This window comes from Palaemon carinicauda, chromosome 45 (assembly GCF_036898095.1).
Source record: "Palaemon carinicauda isolate YSFRI2023 chromosome 45, ASM3689809v2, whole genome shotgun sequence".
NCBI classification, from domain to species: domain Eukaryota; kingdom Metazoa; phylum Arthropoda; class Malacostraca; order Decapoda; family Palaemonidae; genus Palaemon; species Palaemon carinicauda.
This window is the reverse complement of record NC_090769.1, coordinates 18844580-18863033: the sequence shown is the minus strand read 5'-3', so window position 1 is coordinate 18863033 and position 18454 is coordinate 18844580. Positions and strand designations below refer to the sequence as shown.

The 18454-nt window shown below is 41.4% G+C and overlaps 1 protein-coding gene across 2 annotated transcripts in view; it reads left to right on the top strand.

Moving 5' to 3' along the window:
* LOC137634811 (arginine--tRNA ligase, cytoplasmic-like) overlaps window positions 1-18454 on the top strand; it is a 77168-nt gene that overhangs the window by 34381 nt on the left and 24333 nt on the right. For both annotated transcript variants that reach the window (XM_068367360.1, XM_068367362.1), the window contains exons 4-7: window positions 4778-4915; window positions 6361-6473; window positions 16291-16411; window positions 17393-17596. In XM_068367360.1, coding sequence (XP_068223461.1) covers window positions 4778-4915; window positions 6361-6473; window positions 16291-16411; window positions 17393-17596 — 576 coding nt within the window. The remainder of the gene's footprint in view (window positions 1-4777; window positions 4916-6360; window positions 6474-16290; window positions 16412-17392; window positions 17597-18454) is intronic.

Genomic DNA, 18454 nt, shown 5'->3' with positions numbered 1-18454 from the left:
CCTACGCTCGCTCCGCCTGATCGCAGTACCACCTGCCAGGCGTACGATGTTGAGCCACGTGCTGAGTTTGCTGTTCCCAGTGGTGTTCAGCCTCCGCCTTCCTTAAGGCAACCTTTACAATGGGATCAGGAGGATTATACCTCTCTTCCTCCGCCTCCACTTGCTGCTCCACCAGTGATGCAACACTCGGTTGAGGTACAACAACCTCTCCCGTCCATGAGTCAGTCTCCTCAGCTCTCGCTGCAGCGAGCTCAACCCTCCACAAGGCAAGCACCACAACACCTTAGCCTTGCGCCTCAGGAGCCTCAGCTTGCGAGACATTTACCTTGTTCTGCGCAGCCTCTTCCTCATCGCGCTCCGCTCACACCACAGGAACTGGAACTTGCTACTCCGCTTCCGCCAACCGCTCAGCAAGCGCAACCCTTGGGTTCAACCACTCATGCTAGGAGTCAGCCTCCTCCACCCATGCGCCTTCCTTCTGCTTGTCTTTTATTCAGCCTTTGCAGACTGAGCCTCAGGTGTTCCCTCAACAGAGTCTTGAAGAGGAAACCACAACTATTGTTGTTCCAGCTCGTTCTGACTCTGCTGTTCAGCATACCTTACCTCCATTTTCAAACCATATGATAATGGAGGTTATTTGTATTACTTATAAAAATATATTTGTATTCCTTGCAATATATTTTTAACAAGATCGCAAAATATGGCAAAAATATGAATCATGAGTTATGAATGTAAGGTAAATATTATGTTGATATTAAAACCCCATGCAAGCATGCATAAAGCACTCTAGCACTGGTCTTGGAATTTCTGAGAAATGTTAAACGCCATGCACACGCTCTGCTTTCCTTACAGCAGGCTCTGCTTACAGCAGGCTCTGCTTACTACATGCTCTGCATACAGCATGCTCTGCATACAGCATGCTCTGCATACAACATGCTCTGCATACAGCATGCTCTGCATTCAGCATGCTCTGCATACAACATGCTCTGCATACAGCATGCTCTGCATTCAGCATGCTCTGCATACAACATGCTCTACATACAGCATGCTCTGCATACAGCATACTCTGCATACAACATGCTCTGCATACCTTACCGCATGCTTCTCAGTCACACATCTTTGGTTGTTGCCAACTCACTAGACTGTCAAGCAGTTTCATAACGTTGCCTTCTAGTCTGCTGCTTTTGCACCAGTGAACCCTCACTGAGAGAACTTAGCTTTTCTAGGATATGGTCCCTGTAGATGAGAAAGTTCTTTTCTCCCTCCTTCTGATATTCCCTTGAGGACTCTGTCATTTGGAGGGAGCCTTTAGCTGCATAACCTCTTATGGACTTTTATTTAAGCATAACATGCTTCCAGGGAAGGTAAGGGTTCCACTTCAGTCGCTAATCCCGTCTGTTACCACACCTGCTCCCATAGACCTTGAGCTGTGTTGCATGACATGCAGTCCAAGCTTAGTCCTTGTTAGAGGATTTTTTGTTTACGGAGTCAATGTGTCACGGGGAAGACGTTCAACAACCAACAGAAGTGACTTGTTGTGACGCAGTGCGGCAACCTCAGCAACCCTATAAGGAGTTGTCTGTACGACCCAGACAGTCTAGACAGATTCGGGTTGTCACTGTACTTCCTCGCTTGCCCATGATTGACAGTTCACAGACTGTGCAGCAGTATCATGATCTTGTGTCCGGCTCCGTCAGACGACTGGCTTTTAAGAGCTCCCACAAGTCGTCGCTGTCTGGAGATTTTCAAATGGACTATGGATCTGACCAAGGAACTGGGCCTCCTGGTCAATTTTGAGGAGTCTCAGCTCGTTCCATCCCAGACCATTGTCTCCTTGGGTATGGATCTTCAGAGTCGAGCTTTTCGGACTTTTCCGTCGGCCCCAAGGATCTTCCAAGCCCTAGAATGCATCCAGAGCATGCTGAGAAGGAACCGATGCTCAGTCAGGTAGTGGATGAGTCTAACAGGGACACTTTCATCGCTGGCCCTGTTTATCGTGTTAGGGAGACTCCACCTCCCCCCCCTTCAGTATCATCTAGCTGCTCACTGGATAAAGGACATGACGCTAGAGACGGTCTCAGTTCCTGTTTCCGAAGAGAGGAGGTCTTCTCTCGCGTGGTGTAAGAACAGCTTTCTTCTCAAGGAAGTCTACCTTTGGCTGTTCAGAAACACGACCGCCGTCTCCTCTCGGACGCATCAGACACGGGCTGGGGTGCGACTTTGGACGGACAAGAATGCTCGGGAACATGGAATCAGGAGCAAAGGACACTTCACATCATTTGCAAGAAGTTGTTGGCGGTTATTCTGGCCTTGATAAACTTCAAGTCCCTCCAGCTTAACAAAGTGGTGGAGGTGGACTCTGACAACACCACAGCCCTGGCTTACATCTTCAAGCAGGGAGGGACTCTTTCGTGGAAGTTGTTCTAGATCGCAAGGGACCTACTCATCTGGTCTTAAGATCGAAAGCTAACTGGTAACGAGGTTCATTCAGGGCGGTATGAATGTCATGGCAGATCACCTCAGACGGAAGGGTCAGGTCATCCCCACAGAGTGGACCCTTCTCAAGAATGTTTGCAACAGACTTTGGGCCCTGTGGGGTCAGCCAACCATAGATCTGTTCACTACCTCGATAACCTAGAGACTCCTGTTGTATTGTTCTCCGATTCCAGACCCAGCAGCAGTTCACGTGGATGCTTTTCTGCTGGATTGGTTCCATCTCGACCTGTATGCATTCCCGCCGTTCAAGATTGTCAACAGGGTACTTCAGAAGTTCTCCTCTCACAAAGGGACACGGCTGACGTTGGTTGGCTCCGCTCTGGTCCGCGAGAGAATGGTTCTTAGAGGTACTGCAATGGCTGGTCGACATTCCCAGGACTCTTCCTCTAGGAGTGAACCTTCTAAGTCTACCTCACGTAAAGAAGGTACACCCAATCCTCCACGCTCTTCGTCTGACTGCCTTCAGACTTTCGAAAGACTCTCAAGAGCTAGGGGCTTTTCGAAGGAGGCAGCCAGAGCGATTGCCAAAGCAAGGAGAACATCCACTCTCAGAATCTATCAGTCTCAAGGGGAAGTCTTCCGTAGCTGGTACAAGACCAATGCAGTTTCCTCAACCAGTACCACTGTAACCCAGATTGCTGACTTCCTGTTATATCTAAGGAAAGTAAGATCCCTTTCAGCTCCTACGATCAAGGGTTACAGAAGTATGTTGGCAGCGGTTTTCCGCCACAGAGGCTTGGATCTTTCCACCAACAAAGATCTACAGGACCTCCCTAGGTCTTTTGAAACCTCAAAGGAACGTCGGTTGTCCACTCCAGGCTGGAATCTAGACGTGGTCCTAAGGTTCCTTATGTCATCAAGATTTGAACCTCTCCAATCAGCCTCTTTTTAGGACCTCACATTAAAAACACTTTTCCTCGTGTGCTTGACAACAGCTAAAAGAGTAAGTGAGATCCACGCCTTCAGCAGGATCATTGTTTTCACATCTGAAACGGCTACATGTTCCTTGCAGCTCGGTTTTTGCTAAACGAGCTTCCTTCACGTCCTTGGCCTAAGTCGTTCGAGATCCCAAGCCTGTCCAACTTGGTGGGGAATGATCTGAAGAGAGTACTTTGCCCAGTTAGAGCTCTTAGGTACTATCTAAAAAGGTCTTAACCTTTACAAGGACAATCAGAAGCCTTATAGTGTGCTATCAAGAAACCTTCTTTTCCAAGTTCTAAGAACTCAGTTTCTTACTATTCAGGCTTCTGATTAGAGAAACACATTCTCATCTGAAGGAAGAAGACCTTGCTTTGCTGAAGGTAAGGACACATGAAGTGGGAGCTGTGGCTACTTCAGTGGCCTTCAAACAGAACCATTCTCTGCAGAGTGTTATGGATGCAACCTATTGGAGAAGCAAGTCAGTGTTCGCATCATTCTATCTCAAAGATGTCCAGTCTCTTTACGAGTACTGCTACACCCTGGGACCATTCGTAGCAACAAATGCAGTAGTAGGCGAGGGCTCAGCCACTACATTCCCATAATCCCATAACCTTTTAACCTTTCTCTTGAATACTTTTTATGGGTTGTACGGTCGGCTAAGAAGCCTTCCACATCCTTGTTGATTTGGCGGGTGGTCAATTCTTTCTTGAGAAGCGCCGAGGTTAAAGGTTGTGATGAGGTCCTTTAGTATGGGTTGCAGCCCTGTATACTTTAGCACCTTTGAGTTGATTCAGCCTCCCAAGAGGAACGCTGCGCTCAGTAAGGAAGACGATCTTATTAAAGGCAGAGTAACGGTTCAAGTCGACTTCCTTACCAGGTACTTATTATTTCATTGTTATTGTGGATAACTGATTATATGAAATACGGGATACTTAGCTATCCTTTAGTCTTGTACACTGGTTTTTCACCCACCCCCCTGGGTGTGAATCAGCTACATGATTATCGGGTAAGTTTAATATTGAAAAATGTTATTTTTATTAGTAAAATAAATTTTTGAATATACTTACCCGATAATCATGATTTAATCGACCCTCCCTTCCTCCCCATAGAGAACCAGTGGACCGAGGAATAATTGAGGAGGTGTCAACAAGAAGTACTTGAGTACCTGGCCACAGGTGGCGCTGGTAAATACACCCCCTTCTAGTATTGTGATAGCTGGCGTATCCCTCCATAGAATTCTGTCGGGCAACGGAGTTGACAGCTACATGATTATCGGGTAAGTATATTCAAAAATTTATTTTACTAATAAAAATAACATACTTTATGGAAGCGTTAATTTTTCGACTTGTTTCTCTTACAGACTTTGAAGAAAAATCCAAGAGAAGTTGGGGAGACTGTATTAAAAAGTGTAGCAGATGATCCTGTTATATCAAAATTGGATCTCTCTGGTCCAGGTTTTATTAATATTTATTTGGACCAAAACTTCATTAGGCAACAGGTAAGTGAATATTTTTAGTATCTTAGAGAAGTTATTCCCTGTAGTATTATGGGAATTTATTATTTATTTGATGATAGAAATCGTCGTCATCTCCTACGCCTAGTGATGCAAAGGGCCTCTGTTAGATTTCGCCAGTCGTCTCTCTCTTGAGCTTTTAATTCAATACTTTTCCATTCATCATCTCCTACTTCGCACTTCATAGTCTTCAGCCATGTAGGCCTGGGTCTTCCAACTCTTTTAGTGCCTTGTGGAGCCCAGCTGAACAATGGTGAACTAATCTCTCTTGATGAGTGCGAAGAGCATGCCCAAACCATCTCCATCTACCCCTCATCATGATCTCATCCACATATGGCACTCTAGTAATCTCTTATAGTTTCATGTCTAATCCTGTCCTGCCATTTAACTCCCAATATCCTTCTGAGGGCTTTTTTCTCAAATCTACTAAATCTATTGGAGATTGTTTCATTGTCATACCATGACTCACATCCATAGAGTAACACTGATCTCACTAAACTAATATGTAGTTTGATTTTTTTATGTAATTTCAGGCGATTTGATTTCCAAATTTTACTTAACCTAGCCATTTTCTGATTTGCTTTTCTCAATCTTTCACTAAACTCTGATTCTAAACACCCTGTATGGGAGGTCATCGTTCCTAAATACTTTTAAAGATTCTACCTCATTAATCCTTTTTCCTTCCAATGATATTTCATCTTCCTTTGAATTCTCCATTCTCATTATCTCTGCCTTTCTTTTATTTATCTTCAGCCCAACCATGTGTGATATTTCATGCATTCTGGTAAGCAAGCATTGCAAATCCTGTGGTGTTCTGCTAACAAGGACTGCATCATCAGCATACTCTAGGCATGCTAAATTCCTATCACCAATCCACTCCAATCCTTCTCGACCATCTCTGACTGAACTATGCATTACAAAATCCATGAGGAGGATAAACAACATAGGTGACAACACATTCCCTTGGAGTACTCCGCTGTTCACTGGAAATTCATTTGATAAGACTCCATTAACATTAACTTTGCACATGCTATGCTCATGAACAGAATCAAATTTACATATTTAAGAGGAATTCCATAATAATGCAGAACTCTCCACAAAATTCAGTGTGTTTGAAGTTGAAGCTGGAAATTTAAAAAGAACAATTGATGAATCATGTTAGTTAGACATGATTATTAATTACATTGTGTCTGATTTAATAATTTGGAGTCAATATATACCGTGCTAGGCGGTATATCTTAGCAGTATTGAATTAAAAAGTCAAGATAGAGACAGCTGGCAAAATCTAACCAAGGTACTTTGCGTCAATAGGCGTTGGAGGAGATGATGATGATGATGATATACAAAATAATAATATTCGATAGGATAGTAATTTTAGAATGAACATATGTTTGTGATTAACCAGTTTAACTATGGCCTCTCTCATTTAGGTGAGCAATATTGTCCTCAATGGTGTCACTCCTCCTCCAACAGCACCGAAGCGAGTAGTTGTAGATTTTTCATCACCTAACATTGCTAAAGAAATGCATGTGGGTCACCTCAGGTACGTTGAAATTCTAAGCCATAAGTGTAATGTAAAGGCAAGCTAAAAGTTATGTGAATCTGCTTTCTGTATATTCTTCAATTTGTTACCATTCTTCAACAATAATGGCTTCACCACAAATATAAAAAATGAAACCTTACTTGAATTACCATTGTTACAGTTATTTATATGTTAATTCACCTACTAAAAGTATATGGAATTTTTAATGTCATTGTTTTTCCATACTCTTAAGTTTGTTTATGGTAGACCTGACATGAGTTAAGGGAAACAGAAGAGCCAGAAGAGAGCTTATTTCCTTTGTAACCTGATAAAGGATAATGGAAATAGAAATTTTTATGATGATTATAATAGAATTAAGTTGATTTATGTGGCATTTATTCAAGGAATGAGAAGTTACAATGGGTTTCTCTTTAACATCCCAACAGTGCTGACATTCTTTAAAACTGAAATTATACAAAAGGAAACATTATATCTCAGAATCTCCTCTGATGTTCATATTTCTTCTCAATAAGTCCAGTTTAATGAACGTATACCCATAAGATTGTAGAAATTTAAAAATGTTCCCATTTCAATAAATACATGCTCGTAACAAAGGAATGGAATTGGGTATTATAGTATTTAAAAGGGGACAAGATTTTAACAAGTGGAAAATCTATCGCATAATGATTTCACAATCAAAATACTATTTCTGTTAGGTCTAATGTCGGGTTAACGCATAAGTGAATTACAATTGTTGTCAGTCATGGTAGGCTTTGGGGAATGCAATATAGTCTTGTCTCTCTTACTTTCCTTCAGAACCAAATACTTTATGATTTTAAGACTGGAGTCTACGTCAATTTTGTCATATCACTTTACTAAAACAGAATGAAGACATTTTAGTAGAAAGTAGTTTTCTTTGTACATTAAGAGCTATACAGATGTACTCAGACAAAACGAAAGGAAGCGTCCCTGATTTGTTCTGTGGGCTGAGGGTCCCTAATTGCCTATTAACAAAAAAATGCTGACATTCTAATTTAAAAATTTGATTGCAAAAGCTCTCTAGGAATTAGATTCAGAAATTTTAACATGCTTTAAAGTGAAGGTACATGAGAGTGCAGGTACTTCACTAAACTTTTGTAAAGTCTTTCTATGGACAAGGTTTTAGCAACAGCTCAATGACGTACCAGGTCAGTTTTTGCCAAACATTATCTTAAAGAAGCATAGTTTGCTCATTATGACTATTGGGCTCTATGTCCATAGTGGCTGCAGAGGATGTGATCCAAGTAATTTTGAGTTCAGTTGATTTATTAGTCAGTGATCTGTGAATATGGGGTTGTATTTAATTTTTAATTTAAAATCAATCAAAAATATTAGCTAGATCAAAAGTAACATTTAGAGACCATCTACGATACAGTATTTTTAATTACTTCTGTAATAAACAATCTGAAGTCTCATATTTCAAACTGTAGTGTAAATGGTCTGTCAAATTAATCTTGACCAGGTTGGTAATCCTTAACCTCATTACAAATCTTGTACTTAAATTTGTCCCTCTCTTTCTTTCAATTGTGTCCCACCAGTGTGGGAGTCAGCAATATGAACATCAGGGAGGTTCATAAAAATGAACAGAATTTCTTATTTTTATTGTCATATACATGCCAACCCTCCTCCCCATTGACTCATAGTAGTGTATGAATGAGAGAGATAATACCGGACTTTAAAACTGAAGACAAAGGGGATCCGATGCAGCAAGATTTTTCTTCTTACCACTTACTGCTAGAAGGGGTTCTGCTTTCCCAATTAGGGTTGTAGCTTAGCTAGTAATAATGATAGTAAGGCATGTTTTGAAGTGAAAGAAAATGGGAAAATTAAAATTTGAAAAAAAATCTCATGGGTAAACATCGATTAAACAGGGTTCTGGAGAAACAATATGAACATTAAGGTGATATAGAATCAAGAAATTTTCAATATTAAACTTACCCGATAATCATGTAGCTGTCAACTCCGTTGCCCGACAGAATTCTATGGAGGGATACGCCAGCTATCACAATACTAGAAGGGGGTGTATTTACCAGCGCCACCTGTGGCCAGGTACTCAAGTACTTCTTGTTGACACCTCCTCAATTATTCCTCTGTCGTGCTTCCGGCAAGACGTTCTGGGATACGCTTATGTTCTTGGAGTATTTTCACGACTTTGGTGAAGTATTTCTCTTTGATTTCGGCTGTCGCTTTACTGGAAACTTCTATATTAGCTTAGTTAGCTTTTGGAATTAATTAGACTAGAAGGAAGAAGATTGCTTAAATAAAGTTATAGATTTATTTTATATCTCTCCGCCTCTTATAGGCCTCTTCGATTAACTTCCTTTTATTATAAACTTATTAAAATTAATTTTTATATTTGTTTATATTCGACCTTCCTAATAGTAGGCGGTCTTTTCTTGGTACCGAAGTTAATTAACATTGAGCCCGTCATTTCGGTTTTACCTGTTAACATATTATGCTATTTCCGCCACAGAGTTTGAAAGAATTTCTTTGATAGTCTCGTACTGTTTTCAAAGTTGAACTAACGTTTTGTTTTGTCTCTGCAGTTGTTGACGTTCAGAACGTTCAACTTGCACTCTATCGTTACGATAGAGAAAGAATGTTCACGGTTTCACGTTGCAGTAAGAGTAACCGTGTCTAGCGTTTTGTTCATTCTTTCTTAACTTAATGGTTTTGATCCTAATAAAGGAACTTTTCAGTTTTTTCCTTTAACAATAATATGTTTTAACGATATATATGATTGGGCTCTTCTCTCAGGTTCTAAGTCAAGAGAGAGAGAGAGAGAGAGAGATAGAGACGGAGGGAGAAAGAGGATAAACGTTTCATTCAAGCCTGCCAGGCGTACGAGTAACGTCGTTATCGTTTTTGCTCTTCTCCCTAGTCTCTTTAGGGGAAGAAACTAAACGTTTCTAGAGTGATCTAGTGTTTAGTCTCTTTCCAGCCACTGAATTATCTTTCATTAGATTTTTCTGTTACATTGTAATTCTGTTTTCGCAATTACTAACTTTTGAGAAAGGATAGAATTGCGTGTTTCAGGTACAAACCACTTAAAGTTTCGAGTTCAGTGAAATAAGTGCAAACAGAAATCAAAGTGATAAGTGATTAGCGCAAAGTATGTCAGTGTTGTGCGTGAGGGTACTTTTGTGCGCGCCAGTCGTCCTCCCAGTCCGGGACCTCTTGCAAGCTCCCAAGCCCAGGGGAGAAGCAATGTCGAAGGGCATAAGGGTTCAGCAGGCCTTGATCGGCGCACAGAAGTATCCTCGGTGGTTGTGGGCGTGTCTTACCGAGACCGTCACTCCCACCCGCAGACGATTGAGCCCTTATTTTGCTCGTCTGCAGAAGAGATTTAGGGGAGAAAATAAGGCAGAGTAACGCTGGTCTCAGGTCTCAAGACCTCTTAAACGTAAAGTCCAGACCTATGCCAGACGTACGAAGTTAAAGTTCAACAACCCGAATGCAGTCATTGGGTTAGCTCTGACTCTCCTCAGTCATCAGTTGAATACACTCCGCCTAAGAGGAGTAAGGTTCTGCCGCAACAGATCTCTGCTGTTAAGGCTTTACCTCAGCAGACCTTAGTGTCTGCCGACCCCAAGTTGACTCTACTGCAGTCCATGCAGTCACAACTTTCGGTCTTGATGCGTGAGTGTCGGGCTGAGAGTGTTGCGCCTCCGCCTCCGCCTACACTCCCCCCGCCTATGCTCGCTCCGCCTGATCGCAGTACCACCTGCCAGGCGTACGATGTTGTGAACTCTACTACAGTCCATGCAAGCATAGCTTTCGGACTTGATGCGTGAGTGTCGGGCTGAGAGTGTTGCTCCTCCGCCTCCGCCTACACTCCCTCCACCTACATTCGCTCCGCCTGATCGCAGTACCACCTGCCAGGCGTACGATGTTGTGGACTCTACTACAGTCCATGCAAGCACAGCTTTCGGACTTGATGCGTGAGTGTCGGGCTGAGAGTGTTGCTCCTCCGCCTCCACTTACACTCCCTCCGCCTACGCTCGCTCCGCCTGATGGCAGTACCACCTGCCAGGCGTACGATGTTGAGCCACGTGCTGAGTTTGCTGTTCCCTGTGGTGTTCAGCCTCCGCCTTCCTTAAGGCAACCTTTACAATGGGATCAGGAGGATTATACCTCTCTTCCTCCGCCTCCACTTGCTGCTCCACCAGTGATGCAACACTCGGTTGAGGTACAACAACCTCTCCCGTCCATGAGTCAGTTTCCTCAGCTCTCGCTGCAGCGAGCTCAACCCTCCACAAGGCAAGCACCACAACACCTTAGCCTTGCGCCTCAGGAGCCTCAGCTTGCGAGACATTTACCTTGTTCTGCGCAGCCTCTTCCTCATCGCACTCCGCTCACACCACAGGAACTGGAACTTGCTACTCCGCTTCCGCCAACCGCTCAGCAAGCGCAACCCTTGGGTTCAACCACTCATGCTAGGAGTCAGCCTCCTCCACCCATGCGCCTTCCTTCTGCTTGTCTTTTATTCAGCCTTTGCAGACTGAGCCTCAGGTGTTCCCTCAACAGAGTCTTGAAGAGGAAACCACAACTATTGTTGTTCCAGCTCGTTCTGACTCTGCTGTTCAGCATACCTTACCTCCATTTTCAAACCATGGCAAAAATATGAATCATGAGTTATGAATGTAAGGTAAACATTATGTTGATTTTTAACCCCATGCAAGCATACATAAAGCACTCTAGCACTGGTCATGGAATTTCTGAGAAATGTTAAACGCCATGCACACGCTCTGCTTTCCTTACGGCAGGCTCTGCTTACAGCAGGCTCTGCTTACTACATGCTCTGCATACAGCATGCTCTGCATACAGCATGCTCTGCATACAACATGCTCTGCATACAGCATGCTCTGCATTCAGCATGCTCTGCATACAACATGCTCTGCATACAGCATGCTCTGCATTCAGCATGCTCTGCATACAACATGCTCTACATACAGCATGCTCTGCATACAGCATACTGTGCATACATCATGCTCTGCATACCTTACCGCATGCTTCTCAGTCACACATCTTGGGTTGTTGCCAACTCACTAGACTGTCAAGCAGTTTCATAACGTTGCCTTCTAGTCTGCTGCTTTTGCACCAGGGAACCCTCACTCAGAGAACTTAGCTTTTCTAGGATACGGTCCCTGTAGATGAGAAAGTTCTTTTCTCCCTCCTTCTGATATTTCCTTGAGGACTCTGTCATTTGGAGGGAGCCTTTAGCTGCATAACCTCTTATGGACTTTTATTTAAGCATAACATGCTTCCAGGGAAGGTAAGGGTTCCACTTCAGTCACTAATCCCGTCTGTTACCACACCTGCTCCCATAGACCTTGAGCTGTGTTGCATGACATGCAGTCCAAGCTTAGTCCTTGTTAGAGGATTTTTTGTTTACGGAGTCAATGTGTCACGGGGAAGACGTTCAACAACCAACAGAAGTGACTTGTTGTGACGCAGTGCGGCAACCTCAGCAACCCGTTAAGGAGTTGTCTGTACGACCCAGACAGTCTAGACAGATTCGGGTTGTCACTGTTCTTCCTCGCTTGCCCATGATTGACAGTTCACAGTCTGTGCAGCAGTATCATGATCTTGTGTCCGGCTCCGTCAGACGACTGGCTTTTAAGAGCTCCCACAAGTCGTCGCTGTCTGGAGATTTTCAAATGGACTATGGATCTGACCAAGGAACTGGGCCTCCTGGTCAATTTTGAGGAGTCTCAGCTCGTTCCATCCCAGACCATTGTCTCCTTGGGTATGGATCTTCAGAGTCGAGCTTTTCGGACTTTTCCGTCGGCCCCAAGGATCTTCCAAGCCCTAGAATGCATCCAGAGCATGCTGAGAAGGAACCGATGCTCAGTCAGGTAGTGGATGAGTCTAACAGGGACACTTTCATCGCTGGCCCTGTTCATCGTGTTAGGGAGACTCCACCTCCCCCCCCCTTCAGTATCATCTAGCTGCTCACTGGATAAAGGACATGACGCTAGAGACGGTCTCAGTTCCTGTTTCCGAAGAGAGGAGGTCTTCTCTCGCGTGGTGTAAGAACAGCTTTCTTCTCAAGGAAGGCTACCTTTGGCTGTTCAGAAACACGACCGCCGTCTCCTCTCGGACGCATCAGACACGGGCTGGGGTGCGACTTTGGACGGACAAGAATGCTCGGGAACATGGAATCAGGAGCAAAGGACACTTCACATCATTTGCAAGAAGTTGTTGGCGGTTATTCTGGCCTTGATAAACTTCAAGTCCCTCCAGCTTAACAAAGTGGTGGAGGTGGACTCTGACAACACCACAGCCCTGGCTTACATCTTCAAGCAGGGAGGGACTCTTTCGTGGAAGTTGTTCTAGATCGCAAGGGACCTACTCATCTGGTCTTTAGATCGAAAGCTAACTGGTAACGAGGTTCATTCAGGGCGGTATGAATGTCATGGCAGATCACCTCAGACGGAAGGGTCAGGTCATCCCCACAGAGTGGACCCTTCTCAAGAATGTTTGCAACAGACTTTGGGCCCTGTGGGGTCAGCCAACCATAGATCTGTTCACTACCTCGATAACCTAGAGACTCCTTTGTATTGTTCTCCGATTCCAGACCCAGCAGCAGTTCACGTGGATGCTTTTCTGCTGGATTGGTTCCATCTCGACCTGTATGCATTCCCGCCGTTCAAGATTGTCAACAGAGTACTTTAGAAGTTCTCCTCTCACTAAGGGACACGGCTGACGTTGGTTGGCTCCGCTCTGGTCCGCGAGAGAATGGTTCTTAGAGGTACTGCAATGGCTGGTCGACATTCCCAGGACTCTTCCTCTAGGAGTGAACCTTCTAAGTCTACCTCACGTAAAGAAGGTACACCCAATCCTCCACGCTCTTCGTCTGACTGCCTTCAGACTTTCGAAAGACTCTCAAGAGCTAGGGGCTTTTCGAAGGAGGCAGCCAGAGCGATTGCCAAAGCAAGGAGAACATCCACTCTCAGAATCTATCAGTCTCAAGGGGAAGTCTTCCGTAGCTGGTACAAGACCAATGCAGTTTCCTCAACCAGTACCACTGTAACCCAGATTGCTGACTTCCTGTTATATCTAAGGAAAGTAAGATCCCTTTCAGCTCCTACGATCAAGGGTTACAGAAGTATGTTGGCAGCGGTTTTCCGCCACAGAGGCTTGGATCTTTCCACCAACAAAGATCTACAGGACCTCCCTAGGTCTTTTGAGACCTCAAAGGAACGTCGGTTGTCCACTCCAGGCTGGAATCTAGACGTGGTCCTAAGGTTCCTTATGTCATCAAGATTTGAACCTCTCCAATCAGCCTCTTTTTAGGACCTCACATTAAAAACTCTTTTCCTCGTGTTCTTGACAACAGCTAAAAGAGTAAGTGAGATCCACGCCTTCAGCAGGATCATTGTTTTCACATCTGAAACGGCTACATGTTCCTTGCAGCTCGGTTTTTGCTAAACGAGCTTCCTTCACGTCCTTGGCCTAAGTCGTTCGAGATCCCAAGCCTGTCCAACTTGGTGGGGAATGATCTGAAGAGAGTACTTTGCCCAGTTAGAGCTCTTAGGTACTATCTAAAAAGGTCTTAACCTTTACAAGGACAATCAGAAGCCTTATAGTGTGCTATCAAGAAACCTTCTTTTCCAAGTTCTAAGAACTCAGTTTCTTACTATTCAGGCTTCTGATTAGAGAAACACATTCTCATCTGAAGGAAGAAGACCTTGCTTTGCTGAAGGTAAGGACACATGAAGTGGGAGCTGTGGCTACTTCAGTGGCCTTCAAACAGAACCATTCTCTGCAGAGTGTTATGGATGCAACCTATTGGAGAAGCAAGTCAGTGTTCGCATCATTCTATCTCAAAGATGTCCAGTCTCTTTACGAGTACTGCTACACCCTGGGACCATTCGTAGCAACGAATGCAGTAGTAGGCGAGGGCTCAGCCACTACATTCCCATAATCCCATAACCTTTTAACCTTTCTCTTGAATACTTTTTATGGGTTGTACGGTCGGCTAAGAAGCCTTCCACATCCTTGTTGATTTGGCGGGTGGTCAATTCTTTCTTGAGAAGCGCCGAGGTTAAAGGTTGTGATGAGGTCCTTTAGTATGGGTTGCAGCCCTGTATACTTTAGCACCTTTGAGTTGATTCAGCCTCCCAAGAGGAACGCTGCGCTCAGTAAGGAAGACGATCTTATTAAAGGCAGAGTAACGGTTCAAGTCGACTTCCTTACCAGGTACTTATTATTTCATTGTTATTGTGGATAACTGATTATATGAAATACGGGATACTTAGCTATCCTTTAGTCTTGTACACTGGTTTTTCACCCACCCCCCTGGGTGTGAATCAGCTACATGATTATCGGGTAAGTTTAATATTGAAAAATGTTATTTTTATTAGTAAAATAAATTTTTGAATATACTTACCCGATAATCATGATTTAATCGACCCTCCCTTCCTCCCCATAGAGAACCAGTGGACCGAGGAATAATTGAGGAGGTGTCAACAAGAAGTACTTGAGTACCTGGCCACAGGTGGCGCTGGTAAATACACCCCCTTCTAGTATTGTGATAGCTGGCGTATCCCTCCATAGAATTCTGTCGGGCAACGGAGTTGACAGCTACATGATTATCGGGTAAGTATATTCAAAAATTTATTTTACTAATAAAAATAACATTTTTATCAAAATTCTATTGATCTTAGTAAGAACACTGATTGTCAATTGATTGAAAAAGAGCTAATTGGGTTTTGATTATGAAAAAAACTTCCGTCAGAAATTATTCAGGTTTTGGGTAGTTTAGTTGTCAGTGTTGTGTTTGGTGGTAAATTTTTTTTAAACAATGCTATATAACTACAGTGCTATACTTGAGGGAAGAGAGATTTTGAGGATTTTACAATATTTCAAGTTTTGTGATGGTACCGTAGGGTGTTTTTACACTGGTTTGAGATGGTCAAGGAGCTTCAGTGAATTCACCGCATTTTATAGAGTGATTATTGGCTCATTGAAAGTGTTTGTGTGTATTGGTATATCCTTTTTGTGAAAGGTTTTTATGTAGTGACTGACTTCTATGTCAGTTGCAGTTCATTGATTTTTTTTACTGTGGTATTCAGGTGGCTTGCCCTCTTTGCTGTAGGCAGTGTTTACCATTTAGGCATTATTTCAATTGTAGTGATAGGATAGAGTTAGTATTCCTTTTTTTGGGATATTTTTCTTGCAGAATTAAATCTTACCCTTTTTCCAAGTTATTTTTTTGCACTATGGTATTATAATTGTAAAATGCCTGTTTCCTCCTTTGAAGCTTAGAGGTTGTCTGCCTCATCGGTTACCAACCAATCATTTACAGTCCTTATTCCCAGCATAGTTTGTTAGACTTAAAATAGATCTGGTTTTTCTTTCTCCAATCCCATCTCCTTGTAATTTCTTTATTCTCTTTTGGGGCTAAAGATCTAATAGTAAACAATTATAGTAAATTAGACATAGAATTGAAATTCTTGTAGCTCGTATGGCTGAGGAGTATGATAGTTTTTAGTTTAAAGAAACATGTAAAACATTGAAAAAATTTAATCTCTAGTGGAAGTTAACTTGTTCTGATACTTATGATGATCTCTCCATGCCTCCTGTCCTGTAGGGAAATGAGTGACTTGCTTTTTAACTAGAGTTACATTTTGATTTAACCCCAGATTGTCTATTTATTTTGTTTATATGGTTTATAAAAGGTTTTTATTGTAAAATATTCCAGTCTGAAAATTTTTTTAAATAGCAAATTACCAGCAGAAGTTGTTTAGTTCTTCTTATAAAACCTATTAATTTTGAATATCTGTCCATACAGGTCTACCATTATTGGAGATAGCATATGCCGACTCTTGGAATTTCTCGGTCATGACGTGCTTCGGATAAATCATTTGGGTGACTGGGGAACTCAGTTTGGCATGTTAATTGCACATTTAAAGGCAAGTCTTTTATTTGGTTTATTTGGCTTCTCATAGTATATACCTTATACATATATTGTGATACATCTGTAATGTACTATCTGACACTTCATTAATTTCTTACACTTTGTAAGTTTACTTTCTTATATTTCAACATTGGTTTTATTCTAAAGAATGTATTTGCATAGTATATACCTTATACATATATTGTGATACATCTGTAATGTTCCTTCTGACACTTCATTAATTTCTTACACTTTGTAAGTTTACTTTTTTATATTTCAACATTAGTGTTATTCTAAAGAATGTATTTGCATAGTATATACCTTATACATATACAGTATTGTGATACATCTGTAATGTTCCTTCTGACACTTCATTAATTTCTTACACTTTGTAAGTTTACTTTTTTATATTTCAACATTAGTGTTATTCTAAAGAATGTATTTGCATAGTATATACCTTATACATATACAGTATTGTGATACATCTGTAATGTTCCTTCTGACACTTCATTAATTTCTTACACTTTGTAAGTTTACTTTTTTATATTTCAGCATTGGTTTTATTCTAAAGAATGTATTTGCATAGTATATACCTTATACATATATTGTGATACATCTGTAATGTACTATCTGACACTTCATTAATTTCTTACACTTTGTAAGTTTACTTTCTTATATTTCAACATTGGTTTTATTCTAAAGAATGTATTTGCATAGTATATACCTTATACATATATTGTGATACATCTGTAATGTACTATCTGACACTTCATTAATTTCTTACACTTTGTAAGTTTACTTTCTTATATTTCAACATTGGTTTTATTCTAAAGAATGTATTTGCATAGTATATACCTTATACATATATTGTGATACATCTGTAATGTACTATCTGACACTTCATTAATTTCTTACACTTTGTAAGTTTACTTTTTTATATTTCAACATTGGTTTTATTCTAAAAAATTAATTTGTATTAATATGTTCTTTTTTCCAGGATTCCTTCCCTGATTTTGCCAATAACCCTCCACCTATAGCTGATCTCCAAGCTTTCTATAAGGAATCAAAGAAACGGTTTGATGAAGATGAAGCCTTTAAGAAAAGAGCTTATGAAGCTGTGGTACAATTACAAGCACATGACCCAATACATATCAAAGGATGGGAAGAAATCTGTGATATCTCAAAGCAGGAATTTCAAAAGGTATTAGTGTACTCTGTATTGAGAAACCTTGTAAAGTTATTACTAGTCGGTTCAAAATAGTTCAATTCATTTTGTGCTTTTTTTTATATACAAAACCAACCCTTCAGTACCATGGGTTAAAATTGACAATGTTTTCACAATACAGTAATTGTGTAATAACAAACGTTGATTTTGTGTGTTTTAGGAGGATATAGGATGGCTCAGTTGAAATTTCATTAGAGTAGTTTTTTAGAATAAGGAGAGCCTGTTGAATCCAGTAGCTGTGTTGGTAGAAGAGAGTGACGTGTATTAAGAGACAATAAGCTGAGATGCAAGGAGATACATGGATAGGAACTAAGAGAAGATGGCTTCTAGATTTTTATAAAGTTCAATGTTTTGACAGTATTACTGTATTATAAAATCAATTTAAACTGTTGAGACATATTTTGAAATGCTTATTATAAGTGAAAACTGGATCAATACAAAGCTAAAGAAATTGTACTCTTGTACACTGCTCTTCTATCAGTTGCTATATCATGTGATGTGATGTAATTGCAAAAGTTTGGAAGCAAAATTATTGAAGTGCGAAACATTACATTAAAAAGTTGATATAGAACCATCCTTAGTTTTCAGTCAGATTCTTACCAGCATACTAACTAAAGAACAAAAAGGAATTGAACCCAGACCATTGGCTTGGTGTTGAGAAATTTGAGTATTGTATTACTCTAATTTTGTGTACTCCAAGGCATACAATGTGAGGTTCAGTAAGGGGAAGTGTGTGAGATGGGTCAACCACTGGTCATTGGGAAAAATATTGAGATGAAATATTGTGCTGATTATTTAATTAGAAAAAAAAAGAATTAAGTTGGTCATTAACTC